This window comes from Megalobrama amblycephala, linkage group LG17, assembly GCF_018812025.1.
Source record: "Megalobrama amblycephala isolate DHTTF-2021 linkage group LG17, ASM1881202v1, whole genome shotgun sequence".
NCBI lineage: Eukaryota > Metazoa > Chordata > Actinopteri > Cypriniformes > Xenocyprididae > Megalobrama > Megalobrama amblycephala.
In genome coordinates, this window is record NC_063060.1 from 14604813 (window position 1) to 14630527 (window position 25715).

At 36.4% G+C, this 25715-nt stretch overlaps 2 protein-coding genes across 4 annotated transcripts in view; one reads left to right on the forward strand and one right to left on the reverse strand.

Moving 5' to 3' along the window:
* Positions 1-2592: 2592 nt before the first annotated feature.
* On the reverse strand, positions 2593-24913 carry wrnip1 (WRN helicase interacting protein 1). 3 transcript variants are annotated; one of them, XM_048162318.1, is made up of 7 exons: positions 23910-24902; positions 21650-21844; positions 15538-15770; positions 6751-6974; positions 5731-5886; positions 5482-5561; positions 2593-3482 (listed from the first exon to the last, which is right to left on the reverse strand). In XM_048162318.1, exons 1-7 carry the CDS (start codon positions 24441-24443, stop codon positions 3201-3203), a joined length of 1704 nt encoding a protein of 567 aa, XP_048018275.1. In that variant the 5' UTR covers positions 24444-24902; the 3' UTR covers positions 2593-3200. The 3 variants fall into 3 exon arrangements, with proteins under 3 accessions (XP_048018275.1, XP_048018276.1, XP_048018277.1); XM_048162319.1 differs by having other exon boundaries at positions 3265-3482; positions 5487-5561; positions 23910-24913; XM_048162320.1 differs by lacking the exon at positions 2593-3482 and having other exon boundaries at positions 5482-5589; positions 23910-24912.
* The window catches only part of mylk4a (myosin light chain kinase family, member 4a), a 47466-nt gene continuing 37490 nt past the window's right edge, over positions 15740-25715 (forward strand). The window contains exon 1 of the mRNA XM_048162316.1: positions 15740-15864. Within this exon, the coding sequence (XP_048018273.1) occupies positions 15848-15864 (17 nt within the window). The 5' untranslated portion in view covers positions 15740-15847. The remainder of the gene's footprint in view (positions 15865-25715) is intronic.

Sequence of the window (25715 nt, forward strand, 5' to 3'; positions counted from 1 at the left end):
GCCTTTTCTTGTACTGTTACTGTCTTCCTTTTTTGCCTGGTTTGCCTTCACTAACTGCATAGGCCGGTACTGTGAATTTTGCTTGCTGTTTCTCTGCCATTGTTTTGGTATTCCTAGGATCCATGCCTCTTGAATTCCCCAAATCAAACGTGCGCGCGCAAGTGGGCAGGTCATGTGTGGCAAAAGGGTGGTTGCCATGGTTGCGAGAGAGTGACAGCCGCCTAAGCCAATCCTATGTTTCGTTCCGGATGGAAATAATGAGCTGTGTTTAATACAGATTAAACGGTCTAGAGTCACTCGATTTTTATACTCTTTTTATCAGAGTTCTTACATTGTAATTATGCATGTATATATATAGAAAGTTTAAACAAATTTGGAACAAAATTTCTTACCTACCCTGCCTTTAAGGTTCACTAAAAACTCAAAATCAATAATTTTCTGCTCTTTGCTTCGTAAAAAAGTCTTGATGCCAATCACTTTTATTGGTCAATTAACTGAAAATTGGGTATTTGTTGCGATGTGCATTTAAATTAAAATTAAATTTATTTAAAAAGCCTAGTATCCACCCCAGAGCTTGCACACAAAGTTTCATCAACCCTAATTGTGGCCGACCCTGATTTTTCTTTTGTTGCAGTTAGAGAGCCTGCTGCAGCAGTTATAGTTCCGAAGCAGCAATTCATCGCTGCTAGGGACAGGCTCCAAAAGAGAGCATAATCTCATTGAGCCCCATGTTAAAATGCCCAAATTTACAGCAGAAAACATGTTTACAGGCTGGTACAAATCAGCTGTGAGTAAAGTGACATGTATCTGATGCAATAAAGCCAACCCCCTTTATCTCTCACTCCAAATTACAGCGGTTTATAGTGAAAACATTTTAGAGACAAAATTGCTCAACTTTTGCTGTAAATCATTATATTTATTTTAAATTAAGTTAAAATTATGAATAATTCACATGACATATTCATATAATTAGGCCTATTATATTAATTGACAATATTGAACTTTGCTTTTAAATTAAAATAAATATAATACATGCATAACATATAAAGCTTTTAAACAGATTAAGCTTACATGTATTCTTTTGAGCTCTTTGTGAGAAACTATATTATTTATTTGACCTATTTGTTTGATTCTCATGCATTGATATAGTCAGATATTTTCTTTCAGCTGCCTTCTCAAACTTTCACTGCAGCAGTATTTATTCCTGCTTTGTAAATGCATTTAATTTCATATTTTTCATAACGATCTCTTAATCTTTGGAAGATACATGAATTGCACGGCTCTCTCGCAAGAAGTGAATCAAACTGACATTCTCCTTGTTCCGTGTGATTGGCTGTTTGCTGCACGTGTCACACTTTCAGGTGCACGTGCTTTGCAAACTCTGGATTAAACCTGAGTTGACAGAGAAAGTTTATACAGAGCGCTGTGCAACAGTTGATCCTGATCTAAACCAGGTTGGATTTATCTGGATTTGTCAACTCCAAACCTACTCTGAAAATCATAGTTTGTTCAACTAGCTTCATGCAACAGGCCACTGTTCTAAAACCATGAGTTTCCCATCTCAGAGTAAGTCAACTCAGAGTTCAAGTTTTAACTCAGAGTTGGTTGAACCTCCTTATTGAAATGGGCCCCAGGTTATTCTTGCCTGTTTATTAAAGCCAAAATGTATTGAATTTTTAATAAAATGTAGCATCCAATTAATTGACAACCATATAAATATTCACCGCGGTAGATAATCAGCTTGCGTACTATTCTAGAATTTCGGTCAAATACATGCTATTTTTGCTGTGTATAAAACACAATATGCTTTAAATGGCTATGCATATATGTAAATATAATATGTAAATATGCACTAGACAAAGTGATGTAGCTGTTGTGGAAAAAATTAAGAAAAAATACCAGTCACAGCAGCAATCTTTCTCTCCTCTGCTATCTTTATAGTTTATGGCCCGACCAACTCTGAAATGATCAAAATGATCTGAGAATTTCACAGTAGTAAATACGACTTCAGAAGGTGTTCATATCCAATTTCTGACTAGGAAACTATTTATGATAATTCAGATAGCACATGAAGGCGGCATTATTCTGAACACAGTGATTCGCTTGTTTGGGGTGTTTGTTTAAGGTTAGAGCTAAACTCAGCAGGACACTGGCCCTCCAGGACTGCCCTCGATACTGGGTCTCTATACTGGCCAAGGCACCTTTGCTAGGCTTGTTAGTTAGACCTGCAGTCTAGTCTTTTCATTAAAACATGCTATCAAATCAATACAATAACCCTTTCAGACCATGCATTTATTCCAGTGGACAACATTTTCTACAGCTTTTTTCATAGTTTTTATTATTTTATGCTACCCAAATTACAAAAGATTATTCAATTGGAATGATTGCTTTTTTATATCGAAATTGTGGCAAATCGTAAGCCTAAGAAAATCTCAGTTTTACGTTTTTCTTATAGACATCTGAATAGCCCCTCAATAAACTGAATATTAATGTCAAAGATTAATCTCTCATCTAAATGTTGACTCCAAACAACATTGACTTTCAAAAAAGTTTGGAATGACATGATGGTTAGTAAATGACAACAGATTTTCATTTTTGGGTGAACCATACCTTTAATGACTCAAACTGGTGGAAATTACACTCTGACTCTCATCACGTTCAGTCAAGTTCAAGTCTGAATCAACATGACTTGTGAAAAAAAGTGCAATGTACAAAAACAAGATATGACTTGGTTTTAATAAAGAGTATGTTAAGTTTAATGTACAACATATATAATGTTGGTTGCTTGTAGATAAGAGTGTAGAACAACTGTGTAAACATCGAATGAAGCTAAAACATGAACTGTCTGGGATGTGGAGAACATGTATAAATGTTCAAGAAACCCTTATTGATTAACCTTTGGTTTGTATTGATTTATGTCATTATTTCAATTTGTTAATTTCTTACTTGCCTGAAATAAAAATGGAAATCTGTCTCTGCAATCTTTGTTAATTTTATATTTACCATTTTTTTTTTAATATATAAAACTGTATAATATTAAACCATTATTAGCAGCATAAGCAAATGCAGATTTTTTCATGATATGGACCAAAGGTGTGAAATCTGGCTATAATAAGTGGAAGAAGCAACAACAATGACAAAGCCAACAGCAAAACTGCAAACTTAAAAGTCCATTTCTCATGAACCCAAAACGGGAACAGTCATTGATTGGAGGGCGTCCAGGTAAAAAAGTTGACACCATGAAGCTCCTCAGGAAGATATTCTTGGTTCACTGGCCCATTGAAGTCTGGGTTATATTTGTATCCTTTAGCATAGCCCAGATTCTTCATTAGTTTGGTGGGGGCGTTGCGTAAGTGGAGCGGAACGGACGGCAACGGGCCCTGATGGTTTCTCAGACAGGCCTTGACATTATTATAGGCTTTGTACACCTCCACAGACTTGGGCGCTCTGGCCATATAAACCACACACTGGGCTAAAATGACCTAAAACAATTCAAGAGGAGATGTAGGTGAGATTGGAGATGAAATGTTAGTGAGAAAGATCAGGGATATCAATTATGATCAACAATCATCTAAACATTATATAAGCTTGTTTCTGCCACTAAATACAAATAAGTAATTGTAATTGCTACTTTTTATTTCACTTTTTTCTCGCAATTGCGAGTTTACATCTCACAATTCTGACTCTTTTTTTTCCTCTTTTTTTTTATAAAAACTTGTAATTGCACGTTGAAGTCCAAATTGCAAGATATATTTTTTTTTCATTTTTTTTCAATTTTGACTTTTTAGTCAAAGTTTTTATTTTGCAATTCTGACTTTTTTTCACAGAATTGCAAGACAAACTGCAATTGCAAGTTGTAAAGTCAGAATTGTGAGATATAATCTTGCAATTGCGAAAGTGTCAGAATTGTGAGCAGACTTTTTTTCTCAGAATTGGACTTTATAACTCGCAATTGAGAGTTTATATCTCACAATTCTGTTAAAAAAAAAAAAGGTCAGAATTATGAGATAAAAAGTCACAATTATCTTTTGTATTTTTCTTTTTCTGTGGCGGAAACAAGCCTTCATTAAGTTCAGAAAGGGCCAAAGCGAATTACAAGGGCAACTGCAGGTTTTTATTGCACAGGATGTGCGCTGTGAAAAACTCAGGCTTTTTTTTCGATATTTGGCAAATTTCCACATTCAAAATCCAGTAATTTAATCCACAACACTCATTTACTGACAGACAGCTGCTTTTAAACATTCATGTGCACTTTATACTGTATTTGTTCACTCTAAAGAGCGATCAAGGCATAAAGCTGTGTGCTACTGCATAAGAGCGCTTAAATGCCCTTGGATTGTTTTGAAATGGGAAATTAATATATACAGTCAGTAATGTCTTAAATGATTAAACAGACAAAACATCTGATGTGTCAAAAAAAGATCTGTACATTAGTACAGTGTGAATGCAGCCTATAAGATGTCTATGTCATCCATAATAAACTGAAATAATGCTGTGAAAAAGAGATACTGTATACTGAAGGCTTGCATTTGCTTGCACGTTTTGAAGCTATATTTAAAGGCACAATATGTACGGTAGAAATAATCGGTAGAAATGAATCCAACGGGACTCAGGCAGAAATCATGCTCATGGATGAGATTATTAATATTACTGTAATATGAAGCAGAGCAGGGCCGAGTGCTGTGGGAGTGGAACGAGGCCGCTAGAGCGATTGCTAATGAGAGACGAACGCGACACACGGCTCGAAAGCAGCGGAAATTTTATTATGCTGCAGTCGCCGCTTCCGCTTCTTCTGGTCAAGCGTATGTGGGGTAGCACAGTGCCGTTTATCATATTAGATGCATTTGAATGTGTTGAAAATGATATTAGAACGTTACTCTGTGTGTTCCCTCTGCGGCTGCTATGAGACACTTGTTGCACACTGCAGTAAGATAGATCGATATTAGAATATCATATTAACAAATGCTGGATGGCTTGTGTTGCTAAATGGCATGCAATTAATTTTAAATCATATTGTATGATGGAGAAAATGCTGTATTACTGTTACTAAAAATAAAGCTGCATCTGATTATGCTATGTTAGCTACTTGACAAAAGTGTTTTTCTCTGAGGAATGGTAAAATCATGGTACTCACGAAAAATCAAGAAAACGAGATAAGTACCCAAGTCAACAAAATATATAACACTGTTCTAGTGTTTTTTGGAAATTTTAATCCAAAAATCTTATACACTGTGCCTTTAATTAAAAATTACTTGACATGCAACTGTTTTAATTTATTATTAATTTCTAATTATTTTTAAAAATACTTATAATTAAGTATAAATATAATATAATTATATAAATAAATATTTAAAGTAGTTTAACTATTGTAGATAAAGAATTGTTTTAGAATCTGATTGTGACTGTGAATCGAAATCATGAGATTGAATCATGAGATTCCCACTGCTAACAGCAAATGCAGTGTATTTGTCTGTGTTGTACCTCACATTCGGGCATGCCGATGAAGTGACAGGCCTGGAATGCTGATACAGCCTGAGTGAGTGCCACAGGGTCCGCCAGACCTTTAGAAGAGTCCACAACAGATCCAGTCTGTCAAGATGTTAACTTTCAAATTACACACTAATTATGAAGTTACTATTTTGGTAAAACAACACAGGTTTTGGAAAACATTAAACAGTTTATAAATGGACCTGAAAGGGAGAAAAAAGTTGAAAAGGACCAGCTATTTACCAATATCCTCACTGGCAAACCGGACCAGTCTGCGAGCCACATACAGGGGGTCTTCACCTCCCTCCAGCATTCTTCCCAGCCAATAGAGGGCAGCATTTGGTTCTGATCCTCTCATTGACTTGTGCAGGGCTGAGATACAGTTGTAGTGCTCCTCACCTGTGTGTCACAGATTTTACATTTCTAGTGGTCTGTGGATCTGACTCAATGTATTGAGTTGTCAGCAAGAGTATGAGTACAATTACCTGTAAATATTTATGGGCATAATGAGAATATGAAGTAAACATGAAAATGTTAACTCAAGACTGCACTTATGCAATATAAATACAGTATATCCTGTAATTAACACTGCAAGAATTTTTTTTTTATATGATTTTATAACAGATTTATCTGTGAAAACAAAGTTAAAATGATTTATTCAAACTCACTGAGGACAATTACCTTTATTATAGCAGTTTTTGTTAAGATATAACATGGGAGTACAAACAAAACTGCTCTCATGAAACAGTCATATTGATATACATTGTGTGTTTATATATCCCTAGAATATATTCATTCATAGTGATGCTCACTTACATGGAATTTATTCTTTTTCATAAAAATGTGCAGAAAAACTCTCTAACGGAAAACTATCACAAGTAATGTAGGAAGAATCTGGGATTGGTTGAACCTGCTTTAATTCTTGCAACTACACATTTCTGAGGGATTAAAGCAATAAATATATCAAATATCAAATCTATTTTTTGACACGGCTCTAAAACATAGTGAGCATGCAAAATATATTAAAATATATAATTAAAAAAATTTACATCAGTAGGTTGCTAATGACAAAATACGGTAACCCTTTATTTTACAGTGTCCTTGTTTAGAGCTTAAAAAGCTGTTTAACTATAGCGGTTCAACAAATGGATTTATATTGTGTGGATCAACCTAGGAATCTTTTGTTACAGGTTAGCCACAAAAATTGCACTAGATGGACTGGACTGATTCTTGAACAGTGGCTTTAGTACAAACAGGACATACCTGCTTTATCATAAAGAATGTGGGATCTCTGAAGTCCCTCTTTAATGTGTTGCTCACGCACAATTATTTGCTGAGGCCTGCCACTGGGTTTTGAGGAAGCCGCGCGCATCTGCACAACACACGCCTGCACCGCCAGCTGAAGGCCGTTGAGAGCAGCTCGGGCATCACCATCACACAGGTGCGCCACAGTGTCCAGGGCTTTCTGCTCAATACACACCTGAAATCTGAAGACAAACAGCACATTGAGTTCAGGCCTCTTCAACAAACCAGTGTTTCCCAACCCTTTTTGTCTTATGTCAAGAAATATGAAAGATCAAATCAAACATCAAAAGATACAATATAATTTAAATACACTTTTTTATCAAATCTCAAAGGAGTAGTTCACCCAAAAATGAAAAATCTGTCATCATTTACTCACTCTCATGTGAGATATTTTAATATTCTCTCATCATTTTTGCCCATCCATTGTAAGTCTACTTAAAGGGATAGTTCACCCAAAAATGAAAATTTGATGTTTATCTGCTTACCTCCAGCGCATCCAAAATGTAGGTGACTTTGTTTCTTCAGTAGAACACAAATGCTGATTTTTAACTCCAAACGTTGTCGTCTGTCAGTCAAATAATGGGAGTGAATGGGAACTCTATCAATAAGAGTCGAAAAAACGTGCATAGACAAATCCAAATTAAACCCTGTGGCTCGTGACGACACATTGATGTCCTAAGACACGAACCGATCGGGTTTGTGCGAGAAACCGAACAGTATTTATATCATTTTTTACCTCTAATAACCATTGTTCGAGTTCCCATTCACTCCCATTATTTGACTGACAGACGGCAGCGGTTGGAGTTAAAAATCATCATTTGTGTTCTACTGAAGAAACAAAGTCACCTACATCTTGGATGCGCTAGGGGTAAGCAGATAAACATCAAATTTTCATTTTTGGGTGAACTATCCCTCTAAGCAACATTTTCAGCTTCAAAAAGTACCATATGAATCAAGCGGTTTAATCTAAGTCTTTTGAAGAGGCAGAGTTGCTTTATGAACAGGTCATAATATAAGCTTTTATTCCCACATAAACATCGATCAGGATATAAGACACGTAATTGGCAGCTCAAATGTGCTTGAACACAAGAACAAACTTCACTGCTTTCAGTTCTTCGAGCAAGCTTGCTTGAATACGTTTGAACATAAATTGTTTTAAATATTTCTTTAGTATCTTTCTGGATCTTGATAGGTTCAGTAACATTACTGGCAATAGAGGCCTCACTGAGCCATCAGATTTCATAAAAAAAATCTTAATTTGTTTTCCGAAGATGAACGGTCTTACGGGTGTAGAACGACATGAGGGTGAGTAATAAATAACAATATTTTCATTGTTGGGTGAACTAACCCATTAAATATCTGTAGATTGCATTTCAATTGTTTGGAATATCGAGTGCTTTTAAGATAAAATGTTTTGCTCAAAGGTACAATGGTTTTATCACAATATCAATGAGAATAAGGTGGAAACACATTTGCATTTTCTTGCTGTGCTGTCAAGCTCCGTTAACTCATCAGTGGCTTTGCCAGATCCCAAACCCCTTTCGATTTGGGTCAGGAAGCAAAAACCCAACAACAACCCAGATCACCATTGAAACAACATAGCAAAGCCTTGGCTCCGTTGATGGTGAGTTCAGAAAATGTGAAAATCTATTTCATTCTGCATGCTGCAACTTAAGATCCGAAACATTGGTAATTTTGATTTGTTTTCATTATTACTACATAACTTTGTGTCTCAAAGATGAAGTTGTCCATCCATAAACCATATACCAGCAGGGGTGAAAGAAGGGGCTCACCTTGTACCACACTACAATCTGGTCTATTGGTATACAGGATTTAGCATTGCTGGGCTGGTTGGGTTTCATTGGAACACAGACACTGTAACACTCAATCATACCCTGGGCCTCAGCAGATCATTAATAAGCTGCTGCGCTGGTTTCTTTTAGGCAGTTATGATAGTTCTATCATTATAATATACAAGTACAAGAACAGAGCGTCCTACCAGATGAAATGGATATTGATCTCATGAAACGCGTGCAGACGAGAGAGAGAGAGAGAGTCTGGATGTTTGCCCTAATGTTTAAATGGAGCATAACTCTGGTCTCATCTTACCTACATTTAAGACAGTGAAAAAAAAAAAAAAAAAAAAAAAAAAAAAAAATCTGACTTGGCATGCAGGGCTACTGGGAACTTGAATGGGAATATGAAAGTTCATCAAGTAAATCTATGACTTTCATTAAAAATTCCTGTTTTGATTAGTGCGCACGTAGTTCATCTAAGTGTTCTTTAGTAAAGTATGTGATAATGTAAAGCGATACTGTATAGCAAATTTCAATTGGCTGATATATAAGGGATCCTGCATCAGCATCACATGCATGTGTCGTGCTGCTCACGTGTACAGCGTCGGCCAATACTGAGTCGGCTTTCAGACGTAAATTTGAGCCAAATTTGATCATTAGATAATTAATCACCACATTGTGTAATTAATTAGATAAAAATGTGTTTTTCAGATTTTTATCTCACAAAAGTGAGTACACCCCTCACATTTCAGCAACCGTTTTATTATATGTTCTCAAGGGACAATATTACAGAAATGAGAATTGGATATATTTAGACAATGTAGACAATATGCAGCTTGTATAGCAGTACAGATTTACTGTCCTCTGAAAATAACTCAACATACAGCCATTATTGTCTAAATAACTGGCAACAAAGGTGAGTACACCCTAGGTGAACATGTCAAAACTGTGTCCAAAGTGTCAATATTTTGTGTGAGCACCATTGTTATTTAGCATTGCCTTAATCCTCCTGGGCATAGAATTCACCTGAGCTGCACAGGTTGTTGCTGGGATCCTCTTCCACTTCTCCATAATGACATCACAGAGCTGCTGAATGTTAGACACATGGTGCTTCACCTTCCGCTTGAGGATGCCCCACAGGTGCTCAATAGGGTTCAGGTCTGGAGACATACTTAGACACTCCACCTTCACCTTCAGCTTCCTCAGCAAGGCAGTTGTCATCTTGGCAGTGTGTTTGGGGTCGTTATCATGTTGGAAAACTGCCGTTCGGCCCAGTTTCTGAAGGGATGGCATCATGTTCTGCTTCAGAATGTCACAGTACATGTTAGAATCCATGTTTCCTTCAATGAAGCAGAGCTTCCCAGTACCAGCAGCAATCATGCAGCCCCAGACCATGATGCTACCACCACCATGCTTGACTGTATGCAAGACACAATTTTCTTGGTACTTCTCACCAGGGCGTTGCCACACATGCTGGACACCATCTGAGCCAAACAAGTTTATCAGTAACCTCAGCAACCTCAGTAGTTCCCAAACTTTTAAGAATGGAGTACCCCCTGAGGCATTTACCATCCTTCTGCATACCCCCTCTTTTCCACAGACTGCGCCTTTTCCATTAAGGGACAATATTTGCCCCCTAAATTGACTTTCCAGTGCATTTTTTTGTATCCTTATATATACCTTTACAACATTAATAATGTTAAAAAAAACAAAACAAAAAAACAACAACAACAACAAAAAAAATCAATAGAAAAGTGATTCTTTTAAATACTAAAACTGCCAGTAGGTGGCGGTAAGTCACTGTCTTAATGCGTGAGTCATCAAGTCATTCGGTCATTCAGTAAAGAAGCAAGTGGCTGTATTTATGAATTAATTATTGAATCAATGACTGTATGTTGTAGTTTTGCTGTGGCTTTCATTGAATTCACTAGCTTTCACTATTATTTCATTGCAAAATAGAGCAAATACTGACAATACTGTGAAGAACATCACTTAATATTACCATTTTGGTTAATGAACTAAAGTCAATGCCACATTAGCAATCGTGTGGATATTTGGATTTGCATTCTTGCTTGTGTAATATTATCAACATTAAAAACGAACTCACAAAAAGGTATGTTTTGTATCAAGAGTTTGAATCTTAAGTTGATCTCTATGCACCTTCTGTGCCAGGCTATTTGTTTTTCATGCTAGTAAGTGCTAAATCTACAGGTACATTGTTGAGAACGGCAGTAATATAGCACGATATGCTAAGGCAGCAGACTCTGTACGCAACTTCAATATATAAATATTCAATATATTTTATTTCTGTATTGAAGTTTTTCTTTTTAATAGTCAACTTAGGCTATTTTGGATCATCAGTCATGCTCCGTAAACACGGTCTGTCACAGACATGAAGATGTATTTTTAATTTCACCAAGCTGATTGCAAAAAAAAAAAAAAAAAAAAAACGCAGTCATCATACTTTCAGTCCATTTCAAGTTTGATTTTGACATGACATAAAGTGGTGATATTTAACTGGGTGATCTGTTTACTTACTTTTCAATTAATCTTCCCATTGATGCCATTATTTGTTCAGTCAAACTGATGCGCGGAACGTGCATGTCAACAAGAGGCAGGATTTATTGCCCAAACCAATCATATCCAATCATAACCAATTACATCCAATCATAGCGCGATAGAGACATTGCCTCCTCTCACGTGACTTTCCCCCATTCATTCTCAATTACCCCCCACAAAACCCACCGCACGCCGGGGGTCTGATGATTTTCTATGGTTTCCTATGAGAGCAAAGGGAGGCATGACTCCATAGACTGTAAAGCATGACTCCTGCTGAAACTTTACCTGCGGGTGTCGCTGTTGGGCAGTGTAGAAATACGCGTGACTTGCGCTTTTTTTTAATGTCATAATTTGTAATATTTGTGTTGTTTTATATGTAACATGGATTATTTTCTCATCCTATTTTTTTTTTTTGAGGAGGCACTGCCTCCCTTGCCTCCTCGAAGGGAAAGGCCCATGGTATAGCGCCACCCGTATACACACAGCTGCTAATGTGAAAATGGATGCAGTCAGTTTTGACCGCAAAAGATGTGGTATTTTGATTAGATGTCATGTATTTACGGCATTGTGCCTGTTAGAAATACATGCTCTGTTTTAATGTTATTTTAAGATGGGGAAGAACCCATCGTGGAAAACCTCTCTCTATGACCCTGGCCACTGTACTGTAACTCAGTTTCATGGTGTTACATGGTGTTAGGTTATATCTTCTTATAACCTAGGCCATCTTTGTGGAGAGCAACAATTCTAATTCTCAAATCCTCAGAGAGTTCTTTGCCATGAGGTGCCATGTTGAATATCCAGTGATCAGTATGAGAGAATTGTACACAAAGCACCAAATTTTAACTGCTCTAATACAAGATCCACACATTTGAATGGTCCTGTCAAGAAGACAAAAACATGAACATGATGAATAGGACATGGTTAAATGACATACAACTGTTATCACTTTGGGTGTACTCACTTTTGTTGCCAGCTATTTTGACAATAATGGCTTTTATGGCTATAATGACAATAATTTTTCTGTGATACCGATCCTGCGGTATGAGCGCAAAGTGCAGGAATACTCCAGGCCGTGTGCAGCGCAGTGAGCAACACGACCCCTCCCCCTCCGTTGGTGCGAGCAGTCAGTAAGTCAGTCACCTGTATGTTTGTGTGTGTGTGTGTGTGTGTGTGTGTGTAGGATGGCAGAAGCAGGTGAACCCCTGAAACGTTTTCCCCCATTGAAAAAGATGAAGTGAAGTGGCTGGTACTGTCTGATGATTGAAATCTCAAAATGGCCTTAATTACTTAATAAACTGCAAAATGTTAAGTTTTCTAATACCTTTATTTTATTCACGGATTGCTTCTGACAGAGCTGCGCGAGGTCGCAGCGTCATTTGCGGGACACTTAGCATGATCGCCAGGGTTCAAAGCGCCAAATGCGAGTAAAAATCAGCACTAAAACTCAGTTTCCCGGTAACTTTTTATGAATTATGAATGTGAGAATGTGATGTGTCTTACTGCGATCATCAAATCGCAAAGGTTGTGATGTAAATACAGAAATATATAGTCTGACGCACTGCAGAGAGTAAAACAGATTTCGATTAACAGAAAATGCAGCTCTGCAAGTGCTGTGTTTGAGTCGATTATAATTTGCATTTAGGAATGCAACGTGCACCAACCATCTGTACTGAGAGTGTAGTTTATAAATCTGTTGTCAAAGAGAAACATCTTCCTGGATCTCCCTGTGGTTTTCCGTCAAAATAAAAGCTCAATGATTTAACATTTGATAGCAAGAAATAAAGACATCATGAATATTAGTATTGTAATCTTACTGTTGTTCTGTAATATAAAAATAAAATTATTATATAACACAATAACTATTAATAATTTTTTATATTTTTATTATAACTGTGAATATCTTCTTTAGCTGATCACATGCTTAACTCACTGAAGTGATGGCAACTTTTTTTTTTTTTTTAACAAAAAATAATTCAATTTCTGTTCTAATTATTGAGCTGCAGGTTTAGGCTCACTTAAATGACTGAATTTATTTTATTTTATATAATTTTATTTTAATTAAGAAGAATTAAATTATTTATTTTAATTATTTAACTTAAAATACATGTTTACTAATTTTCAAAATATTCTATGTTGCTTAGAAATAAATATATTGTGTTCAAAGGAAAAAAAGTGAAAATAACACAATTTAGAGCTGTAATAGCAATACTGTGATACCGTGAAACCGTGCCCATGCCTAGGTGTAAATGATGTGACACCAGTTTACATTTTCTTCGTAACTTCAATACGGAAGGTGGCTCGTGCAGAAACGAGATATTTTACTTTATAACTTGTTATATATGCTTTTTTTTTTTTTTACACAAACGCATCGTTTCACTTCAGAAGGCCTTTGTTAACCATCCAGAGCCATGTGGAGCAAATATTTATGATGAGTGGATGTGGATGGAAGCACTTTCTTCAGCTCATACTCATTGAACCCTATCACTTCCATTATAAAGGTCGGATGCATCAGGATATTTATTAACATTTCTGTGATTACGTTTATCAGAAAGAAGAAAGACATTATACACCTAGGATGGCTTGAGGGCGAGTAAAGCTTGGGCTAATTTTCATTTGAAAGTGAACTAATCCTTTAATGGCAAAAGGAATGTTTGGAAATGTAAACTGATACTTCCTACTAACACACTACAGCAAAATATATAAATAACTGGCTTAAAACATTTTTTTTTTTTTGGTGAAAATACTAGAAGGGGTTGTTCTTAGGCTTGATGGAGAGCAGAAACCAGCTGAATCTGAGTGTTTTCATGTGATTATGACAGCGATTAAACAATACTGCATACACTATATTGCCAAAAGTTTTGGGACGCCTGCTTTTACGTGCACATGAACTTTAATGACATCCCATTCTTAATCCGTAGGGTTTAATATGGAGTTGGCCATTTATGGGAATTTTTGACCATTCTTCTAGAAGTGCATTTGTGAGGTCAGGTTGATGTTGGCATGAAGTCTCCGCTCTAATTCATCCCAAAGGTGTTCTATCAAGTTGAGGTCAGGACTCTGTGCAGGCCAGTCAAGTTCCTCCACACCAAACTTGCTCATCCATGTCTTTAAGGACCTTGCTTTGTGCTCTTGTGCACAGTCATGTTGGAACAGGAAGAGGCCATCCCCAAACTGTTCCCACAAAGTTGGGAGCATGAAATTGTCCAAAATGTCTTGGCTAAAGCATTAAAAGTTCCTTTCACTGGAACTAAGGGGCCAAGCCCAACCCCTGAAAAACAACCCCAAACCATAGTCTCCCCTCCACCAAACTTTACACTTGGCACAATGCAGTCAGGCAAGTACTGTTCTCCTGGCAACCACCAAACCCATACTCATCCATTGGATTGCCAGACAGAGAAGCGTGATTCGTCACTCCAGAGAACACGTCTCTACTGCTCTAGAGTCCAGTGGCAGCATCCTTTATACCATTGCATCCGACACTTTGCATTGCACTTGGTGATGTAAGGCTTGGATGAAGCTACTCAGCCATGGAAACCCATTCCATGAAGCTCTCTACACACTGTTCTTGAGCTAATCTGAAGGCCATACGAAGTTTGGAGGTCTGTAGTAAAGCTGGTGACTTCTGCGCACTGTGCGCCTCAACATGCACTGACCCCACTCTGTTATTTTACGTGGCCTACCACTTCGTGGCTGAGTTGTTGTTCCCAATTGCTTCCACTTTGTTATGATACCACTAACAGTTAACCACGGAATATTTAGTAGTGAGGAAATTTCACGAACTGACTTATTACACAGGTGGCAACCTATCACGGTACCACGCTTGAATTCACTGAGCACCTGAGAGCGACTCATTCTTTCACAAATGTTTGTAGAAGCTGTCTGCATGCCTAGGTGCTTGATTTTATACACCTGTGGCCATGGAAGTGATTGGAACACATGAATTCAATGCTTTGGAGGGGTGTCCCAACACTTTTGGCAATATAGTGTAGCTGTCATTAAATACCTTCAGATCTTTCTTTCCCATCCCTACACTAGTGGTGCTACTCGTCAACTATGTTTTATACTCATCAGTAAGATCCAAGTCACAGGTTGTTCTACAGATGGAGTCTCATAAAACAATGAGAACATTTGGTTTACTGAAACTCAACACCGGCTCCAAATGTTTTGGATTTACTGCAGATGCATCCATGACTCTTGAGGGCCCTAAAACCTGATCCGGAGCAGTTCACAGCTGGTCCACATGAGCTCAGGGTTAGAGACAACTGTCCTACTTACCAATCCAAATGACTAACAAGCTAATAAATTACCAAAATGAGGCATTAAGGTGGGTGGAAGAGCCACCTCTGTACGGGTGATACACTGAGATAAAAAGGGCACAACTGACACTTACTCTGAGCAGATCTCAGAATAGTCCTGTTCCACTGGATCCCCATTCATTACTTGCAGTCCGAGAAAGTCTACAGCCCGACGCAGAATCAAGCCCATCGCTTCCACCGACAACCTTTCCAGGACCAGAACCCTGCACCGACTGAGCAACGCGCTGTTGACCTGGAAGGACGGGTTTTCTGTGGTTGCCCCAATAAGAGTGATCGTCCCACACTCCACGTGAGGCAGAAAGGTGTCCTGACGCAAGAACAGGAAGAGAAATATTGAAGTAAGGTAACATGGGGGTGAAATAGAAGATACCAAGCATTCCAAAAATGGCTAAATATCAAAGGTGAGTATGTTCTAGAAGTAAGAATGACAGTGTTGATATCTTTGTCTTGGAAAAGCATAATAGGCTAAGGGTGTTTTCAGATTTGTTGATTGTTTGCTTTTTCTGAAACAGGAACTTACATTTTTGCAATGTTGCATTTTGTTCTTGGTTTGTTTTGATTTTACAAGGCAACATTTCAAAGAGCACCAACATGGGTTTATGCAGGTGATGTGAGTGCAATGGTTTCGGAGAATTGCAATTACATGACATTTAAGATGAAGAGGCGCTCTTTGGTTTTCAACTGTGATAACTAATATGCTCACCCACAGAATCAGAGACTGCTGCTTTTTACATAACACATTTACGATTTATGAATTATAATACCACTTGGTTCACTGCTGTGTTGGGTCAGATTGCTCTCTCACCACAAGCAAACAGCTCCAGAGTTTGGTTTCAATCAGGCCGAGACCACCTTGTTCAGTTAATCTCGGAGTGATTGTTATGATGCAAATCAGAGTGTGAGTTTTTTTATGCCTAAACAATGAGAACATGTGCCATGTTCCAAAAACAAATGTTCCAAACTAGCCAGGTCTAGTCTAGTCATTTCTGGCCGTTCGGGAATTTCAGAGCCAAAGATTTGCCCATTCAGATTTCGCATTGGATTCAAGTTAGTCATGCACATTCACTGAAGGCTGCTTGATTTGAAAGTGACTTCTGTTTGAGTTTTAGACATGTGGCGATATTCGCTAATACGATATATCACGATAATGAATATGCACTATATTGTTACCGTGGGCACCTCAAAATACCCTGAATAATTATTCATTTCGAATTATTCAAATGTTTATATAACATCTTAAGAATACTTTACCTATCAACCGTATAAAATGCACAACACCGCTGTATGCGGCGTCAAAGAGGCACGCGCACTATGTAAAAAAAACCCAATCTGCATGAGAAGCACATGGCAGAACGTGTGAAGGAGATGAAAGTGCATGTTCACTCTCTGACAGCAGAGGGCACTAATGGAACAGTAGAAATGCTGCAGTTACCCTGGAAACCCTGTAAACAAAGCAACTGCAGTACTACAGTATTTAAAATGTTTCAAACAGCCATTGAATATTTTTTTGCCTTCCCAATGTTGTTCATCACAGCACCAAATACTTCATACTTAAAGACTTAGGGTTAGTTCAGTCAAAAATGAAAATAATGTCATTTATTACTCACCCTCATGCCGTTCCACACTCGTAAGACCTTTCGTTAATCTTCGGAACGCAAATTAAGATATTTTTGTTGAAATCCGATGGCTCAGTGAGGCCTGCATAGCCAGCAATGACACTTCCTCTCTCAAGATCCACAAATGTACTAAAAACATATTTAATTCAGTTCATGTGAGTACAGTGGTTCAATATTAATATTATAAAGTGACAAGAATATTTTCTGTGCACCAAAAAAACCCCAAAATAACGACTTATATAGTGATGGCCGATTTCAAAACACTGCTTCAGGAAGCTTCGGAGCGTTATGAATCTTTTGTAACAAATCAGCAGTTCAGAGCGCCAAAGTCATGTGATTTCAGTAGTTTGGCGGTTTGACACGCGATCCGAATCATGATTCAACACAAAAGATTCATAACGCTCCGAAGCTTAATGAAGCAGTGTTTTGAAATCAGCCATCTTTATATAAGTAGTTTTTTTTTGTTTTTTTTTGCCACACCAAAAATATTCTTGTCGCTTTATAATATTAATATTGAACCACTGTACACACATGAACTGATTTAAATATGTTTTTAGTACTTTTATGGATCTTGAGAGAGGAAGTGTCATTGCTGGCTATGCAGGCCTCACTGAGCCATCGAATTTCAACTAAAATATCTTACTTTGTGTCCTGAAGACGAACGAAGGTCTTACGGGTGTGGAACGGCATGAGGGTGAGTAATACATGACATTATTTTTATTTTTGGGTGAACTAACCTTTTAATAGGCTATTTATTTTCAAATAAATTTTTTTTTTTTTTTATATGGACTACAACATGCCCTATAATGACTGAAAATTTTCTGATTATTTGTGATTGTTCAGTAACACTTGATGACCTAAGGCTTCATTAGTTAGAATGTCAATTCATTATTACCAAACTGACAATGAAAAATACTTTTATTATAGCATTTATCAACATTTGAAATAGCATTTATTAATCTTATTTTATGTTAATTTCTAGTTAATGTTTATTAACATTACTAAAATCAAAAGTTGTAATTAGTATTTAGTGGACCTAAAACTAACAATGATCAGTTGCATTTTTTAACTAATATTAACAAAAAATAATACCTTCTGTAACAAATGTAGCTTTTGCTCATTCTTAATCTTAGTTAATGCATTAAATAATGTTAAATAATGAGACCTTATATAGTGTTACCGTTGTTCTTTAGAATTCTTTTGCACTTTAATCTGTTTGAAACATTTTAATTTTTTTTTTTATTGTATTGTGTTATTGTATTTAAACATTCAGAGTTCTTTTTTGTTATAAGAAAAGGAGTTCTTAAACTTGTTATACTATGACAACACTTTTTTGCAACTTATTTCAATATTGTAATAATACCGTATACCGTGATACAAGTTTCAGCAATTATCACAACATGAAAATTTGATACCATCACATGCCTAGTGAGTTTTGCTTCATACATCGCTACACTATTGACCACACACAATGAACATTGACAATAGGGCTGGGCACTGACACAAATTTCATGATTCGATTCAATCTTGATTCACAAGCTTGCGATTCGATTTGATATTGATTAATTGGAGACTATCAAAACAAAGCAAAAATAAATAAATAAATAAATAAAAATAAAAATCTCTTAACTAAAGCTAAACTTTACATGGAACCCCAATTGGTACATCACTATGATATTAAAGGTTATAATTAACTGATTTGTAGGCTACTCACATTTAAATTACACATTGGAAGTTTTTCTAATAATAATAATGACATGATTATGTTCCTGCTCGTTTATTTTAAATATAAACATTTAAATGGTGACTGCCTAAAAACAGAACAAGTTGAGTAGAAATAAAATGAATATGAAATATATAGTGCATATATTTATCAAAATGCTCCTCTCTAAGATCATTTTTCTAGCTGATTAACAAGATTTTTTGACACTGGCTTTAATGAGGTAAATATAATTGTGTACAAAGACATCTTTCAGGAGTTGAAACACTGAGATTACATGAGACATGTTAGGGATTTCAGTAAGTTATACTGTATCTTTCAACATATCTTCTTATGTTCATTCAAGTTTATTTCATGCTGTAACTAGCAATAAAGTACAGAAGAGATGATTCATGTGCGTTTCACACTACTGCTTCGCTTGAACTGAAGATTGCTAATCTGTCATGCCACATTAAATAATGGTATTTATTATTTGAATTTCTTAATAAAATGTACAGAATTTGAAAGCTGAAGTGTTGTTTCATATCAGAAGTAATAAAGCACAAAGCTTATTTGCGATTTATTGGATGGGAGGCACACTACAAAGTTCAGGCGCTTGAATTGTTGATGAATTGTTCATTCATCAACTGAAAGATCGATTCTTGGGATTTAAGAATCAATATCGGTTCTTCAAAATGACAATCAATTAAAATTGAGAAATCAATATTTTTTTTTAACCAGCCCTTACTGACAATGAACCGTACATTTAGAAATCATTACATATTTTTCTTATCAGAAAAGGAATAAGAAAAGCTTTTGATGATTATTTATGAGTATGTTTGTCAGTTAAGCCTTGCTGATAGATTTCACATCTGAACTGGTGTGTGGGCAAAAAATCTGAATGTCCCTTGATGGGCATCCAAAATTGCTTCAAGATAGTTGCTTGTGATATTAATGGCTCTGGATGTTTCTGGGACTTTGGTCCATCGGGGATGTCTTTGCCAGCCATTTGAGATAAATGGAAATAAATGGATATAGGTATTACACACTTCATTTGAGTCAATGAATAAATAAAAATGCTTTAAAGAAATAGAGTTGTATTTAAAGTAGCTGTTTGTTTGATTAATCGGACATTTACACTTGGCAGAGTGCTGTAGATGGGGTACAAAATTATTTTTATCTTCCTGTTGACCTCATCTTTATACCACATATTTTCTGTCTAATAGTTTCCAGCTTGAGAGCTAAATGAGCTCAATGAGGACACTTTGGTATTTTGGCAGCAAACAATTAAGGGGCACAATAATTTCCAGTATAAATCTCTCTCTCTCTCTCTCTCTCTCTCTCTCTCTCTTTTTTAATTTTTGAAATATGGTTCAAGTTCTTTGAATCCAAGCTAAATAAGAAAGAATGAGAACGGTATCCCCTTGGCTGGCCTATTGCATTTACAAATATAATTGTGGGTGTATTTTAAGGCCACCAGAACTGTCGTTAAGGATAAACTATACTGGCTGCCTGGCATACACAAATAAACATGCTTCCAGGGTGATCTTGTGTCAGGTGTACCAACACAACAAATTTTACAAAAATAAATTTTCATTTACTGACATACAGTGGTTGCAAAAAATATTTGGAGACTGAAGTTGCATGCAAAAACATCTGAATTTTTAAATCAAGTGTCTGTATCTAAAATGCTATAAGAATAAGCTGTTTTTGTTTGTTTTTTGATATACCGTATGAAGTCAGTTCTCCTCAAGTTCACACAATAGGATTTTGTCTTCAAATTCAACATTAGATCTATTGTTTGTTTTTTTTGTTTTTTTTCTAGTGTTTCAAACGTTCACCTAATGCACTGACATCAAAATACTTTGGGGTCACTGTCCCTCTAATGCAGTGGTCGCCAACCCGTCGATCGCGATCGACTGGTCGATCTTTATCACTGTTCCAGTAGCTCGCGAAAATAACAGAAATATGAGTACAAAAATACATTACATTTCTCCAGTCTTTGTACTGTATTTTGTATTTATTTTTATGTTATTTTCTGGAGCTACTGGGACAGACAGATAAAGGTAAATAGCCCACATTATGTCTGAGTCTGTAAACAGCCGTTAACAAGAGGCCAGAGACGCTGAAGAGGAGAAAAATCTGTAGCAGGCAGAGCAGCTCACTGTTCACGATGCTCGAAATATAGGAAGAAAATATAAATATTGAATTGGGGGTGAGGGATTATGAATTCATCTCTAAAATGAGATCAGTCTTCAGGAAGATTTCGATGGCAATGGCATTTTATTTTCCTCTTACCTCTGAATAAAGTAGCTAATTATTAGCGCATTTCAGCTTTGTTTACAGCGGTAACCAAGGAAACGCTGTATCACTGCTGCTCCATAAGCGCCACCTGCTGTCAGAGAGTGAATCTGCGTCTCATTCAGCCTGCTGTTTTTGTTTCATGCTTTTTTTGTGTGTGTAGCATAAACTGTGGTGTGTAGCATTTATAATTTCACAAAGATAAAGTCAGACCATTCTGTTTTTGCTTTAAATCTTGAAATTAAATCTAATTCAAATAAAAAAACAACTGCTCATGCAACGTGCGTAGCATCTTTGTTTGGATTGTGATTAAAAAGCAGTGGTTTCCTCTATTTTTGTTTATTATAATAATATTAATAATAAATATTTGCAACCAGTATCAGAATCAGCCAATTTGCTTGTAAAAATAAATAAATAAATCAGAATCTACATTGACCACGAAAAAAAATACTAAATACAATCTGGGCTGTCTTTTTCTATCAAGTAGATCTTGTCTTTCAAAAAGGTCGAGGTCAGGGATCTTGGCCTTGAAAAGGTTGGTGACCACTGCTCTAATGTAATGTAACTGACCTGCTGGGATTTGTTAAAACGGTGTATCTCATCGATGAACAGAACAGTCTTTCTTTTGCACAGACGAAGCTCATTCTGGGCCTGTTTGATCACCTCACGCACATCATTGGTTGACGCATTGGTGGCGGAGAGTGTGATGAAGCGTCCTGTACCTTTCTTCTTAATGGAACTGGCAATAATATGGGCCAAGGTGGTCTGGAAACAAAAAACAGAAAAACAAAATGACTCAAGTTCAAAACATGTCTGTTGTTTTCAACTTATTGCTTCCATTTGAAAAAGTGAAAAAGCAAAATTCGATATGAGTAAACTCACGTAGAGGGGAGTAGACCCCCAAACGTGATAACCATGTGACAATTTATAAAATACCAAAATAAATGAGTAAAACCAGATACTTTTCTGAATCCTCCAGGTTAGTTTGTCCCCTTTTCCATTACAGTGGGTTACTAACACATCACGAAGTGAACTATCCATCACAGCAATCGAAAATAAGCTTCTAGTTATATATTTATAGCAATCGCCAACAATACTAAATTATTGATTCATCTTGTATGCCAAAAATTATTAGGATATTAAGTAAAGATCGTGTTCCAATATAGATATTTTGTTAATTTCCCATCGTAAATATATCAAAAATGTATTTTTGTAAGTGGATATGCATTGCTAAGGACTTCATCTGGACAACTTTAAAGGCGATTTTCTCAATATTTTGATTTTTTTTTTTGCACCCTCAGATTCCAGATTTTCAAATAGTTGTATCTCAGACAAATATTGTCCTAACAAATCATACATCAATGGAAAGCTTATTTATTCAGTTTTCAGATGATGCATACATCTCAATTTCAAAAAATTGACCCTTATGACTGGTTTTGTGGTCCAGGGTCAAAATTGTTATTACTTTTGACCAAAATCAATTATTCTAATCTTAATAATATTACTGAAATAGGCTCGCATCAACCATCTACAATGAAAAGATCTGTACAGAAGACATTAAATGGTCTATTATGGCCAAAATATTAATGCACAAATTATTTATTTTCCAACTGTGATGAGAATTGGGGGGAATAGTGCTTATTTGTTATTTTTAATTGAATAAAATTTTACTTTTATTTTCATTTTCATTTTAATTCCTCTGTGAGATTTACCCACATTGAAAGTTTGTGAACCACTTGCAGAATCTGTGAAAATGTGAAAAATTAAAAAAAAAAAATTAGAGGGATCATACAAAATGCCATTTTTTATTTAGTACTGTCCCGAATAAGATATTTTACATAAACAATGTTTACACAAAGTCCACAAAAAAAAAAAAAAAAAAAAATGCTGAATTTATAAATATGAAACCATTCAAAAGTTTATGAACCCTTGATTCTTAATACTGTGTGTGGTTACCTGGATGATCCATGACTGTTTCTATGTTTTGTGATGGTTGTTCATGAGTCACTTCTTTGTCCTGAGCAGTTAAACTGCCCAATGTTCTTCAGAAAAAAAGGTGAACCTTTTGTCCTCAGTGTGAAAAGATGGATCTCTAAATCATATTGTCACTACTGGAAAGGGTTCACATATGCAAAGGATGCTGGAAATCTGAAGAATGTTGGGGACCTGGAGGATTTTTCTGAAGAATATTGGGCAGTTTAACTGCTCAGGACAAACAAGGGACTCATGAACAACCATCACAAAACAAAAAACAGTCCTAGATCATCCAGGTAACCACAAACAGTATTAAGAATCAAGGGTTCACAAACTTTTGAGCGGGTCATTTTTATAAATTCAGCTATTTGGTCTTGTGGACCATATGTAAAAAATTTTTTTTTTTTTTTTTGTGTAAAATATCTTACTCAGGACAGTACTAAATAAAAAAAAATAACATGCACATTGTATGATTCCTCTTATTTTGTTAAAATTATTCACATTTTCACAGATTTTGCAAGGGGTTCACAAACTTTCAAGCAGCACTGTATGTTGTATAATATCTGAATATTACTTCCTGTCTGAGACAGGTAACTTACACATTTGTATAGTGACTATCACGTGTGCAGTATTCTTAGGCATAACAAGACAATCACAACTAGGCAGTAGTATTTCCACAAAGGCACCAAACAATGGAAAGGATTGGAGACAGTTAATAATTTATAATAAATACTGCAATATTTCATTAAAAAAAAAAAAAAAAGAATTGTCAGTTTTGATTTCATGGTGACTTTAATAGAGCATAAGTTTTGAAGGTATCTAGTGCAAATGGGTGAATTAACTACAAACCAGAGACCTTTCCACAGCCTGGGGGTCCCCAGAGTATCAGAGAAGGGATCTCTTGTGACTGCAGCAGGGATCTCAGCAGGGTCTGCTCTCCAATCAGTTTATTCTGGCCGAAATACTCCTCCAGAGTGCTGGGTCTCATGACTTCTGCCAGGGGTTTGTCGTTATTCAGTCTTAATGCTTTTGGTGAAGATACAGCAGATGCAGCTGGTACATCTGGACACTCAAGTTTCCCCGTAACTTTCACGTCTGGACTGACGGATATTTCTGTACTGTCTTTGCATGTGACCAATGACGCGAGCTTCTGTTTCTGATCAGTCACTTTAGATCTGGTTTGAAACACGGAGAATACAGCAGAAGGACGGGTGTCAGTAGTGCTAGTGCGGGGTTTTTTGGAGGGTGGTCCAGATGGTTCCTGATCAGCTGTGTGATGATGAACATCATTGCTTTGTAAACACTCATCCAAGTGCGCATTAATTCTGCCCGATTCAAAGTCACCCGCGCAAACCGGACACTTTACGGTACCTGATTCATTCTCCGCCATGTCCACACTAAATTTCTGTGCTTATTTCCCGACGCGAGTGTAAAAATCACCTTTCGCGTCTTGTTGACATTCACCCACGTGTAAAAAAAAAGCGCTTTTCCGAGAGGTTATGACGCGGGAGAATAGTTATCTCGTCTCGCGAGATTCTTCAGTGACAGCAAAGTTGAGTTCCACGCCCACTTTCCGTTTGTATTTAGAAAACGTTATATTTGGGTTTACTAATATCCCCTCAAATAAAAAGAAAGAATATTATGCTATAATTTTGTGAAATATCATATGCTACATAAATGTAAGTACAGTAGAACCCAGCCTTTGTGTTCTTGAAAAAGAAATTCAAATATATATCAGTGTTTCATTCACATAGCCTAACACGAAAGCCATTATCACGTTTCTATATGTGAGTCCTTTTTACGTGTTTAGCCTACCCACCTTGCTTTATGTTCTTCTTTGTATATTTGTATTATTGCATTTTCGACTGCACATTGACTTTAAAACAGGTTTTAAACAGTCAGGGAGGTCCCAGAACTAGCATCGCCATGACAGGTATGAAAACTGTGAGATAGACTTTTTTTTTCAAAATCTGTAAGTTTCTAGATCACTTTTCCACAGTTCATGTTGTTGGGTGTTTTTATCTACTGAAATTTCTTGGAAAGGTATTTTTGCAGTGTTTTGTCAAAAGGACAATCCAAAAACACGTTAAAGGGTTAGTTAACCCAAAAATGAAAATAATGTCATTTATTACTCACCCTCATGCCGTTCTTCACTCATAAGACCTTCGTTAATCTTCGGAACACAAATTAAGATATTTTTGTTGAAATCCAATGGCTCCGTGAGGCCTGCATAGCCAGCAATGACATCTCAAGATCCATTAATGTACTAAAAACATATTTAAATCAGTTCATGTGAGTACATGGCTCAATATAGAGTGCCTCAGGGATGACGCATTTTTGTAGGCAAAATCCGGAAGCGAGTTAGCATTTTAGGACTTCCGGTTCCAACGCATCAAGTCTATGGGTTTTTGCTAAATCACCTGAAATAAGGTCTGTGGTTAACAAAGCCTCTAAATACTTTCACATTTTGATCTATGACATAAAACACACCAGTTATAACCTACTTGTGATTTTTTACATTTTTACTGTGTCTTAAAATCGGCGGTTGCTAACAAATTGCTAAAAGGGACTACTTCCTTTGGCAGGGACTTTAGCGTCATCATTAAAAACGGGACATTTGGACAGCATTTCTCATGAAAAAGTGGATAAGTATTCATACACA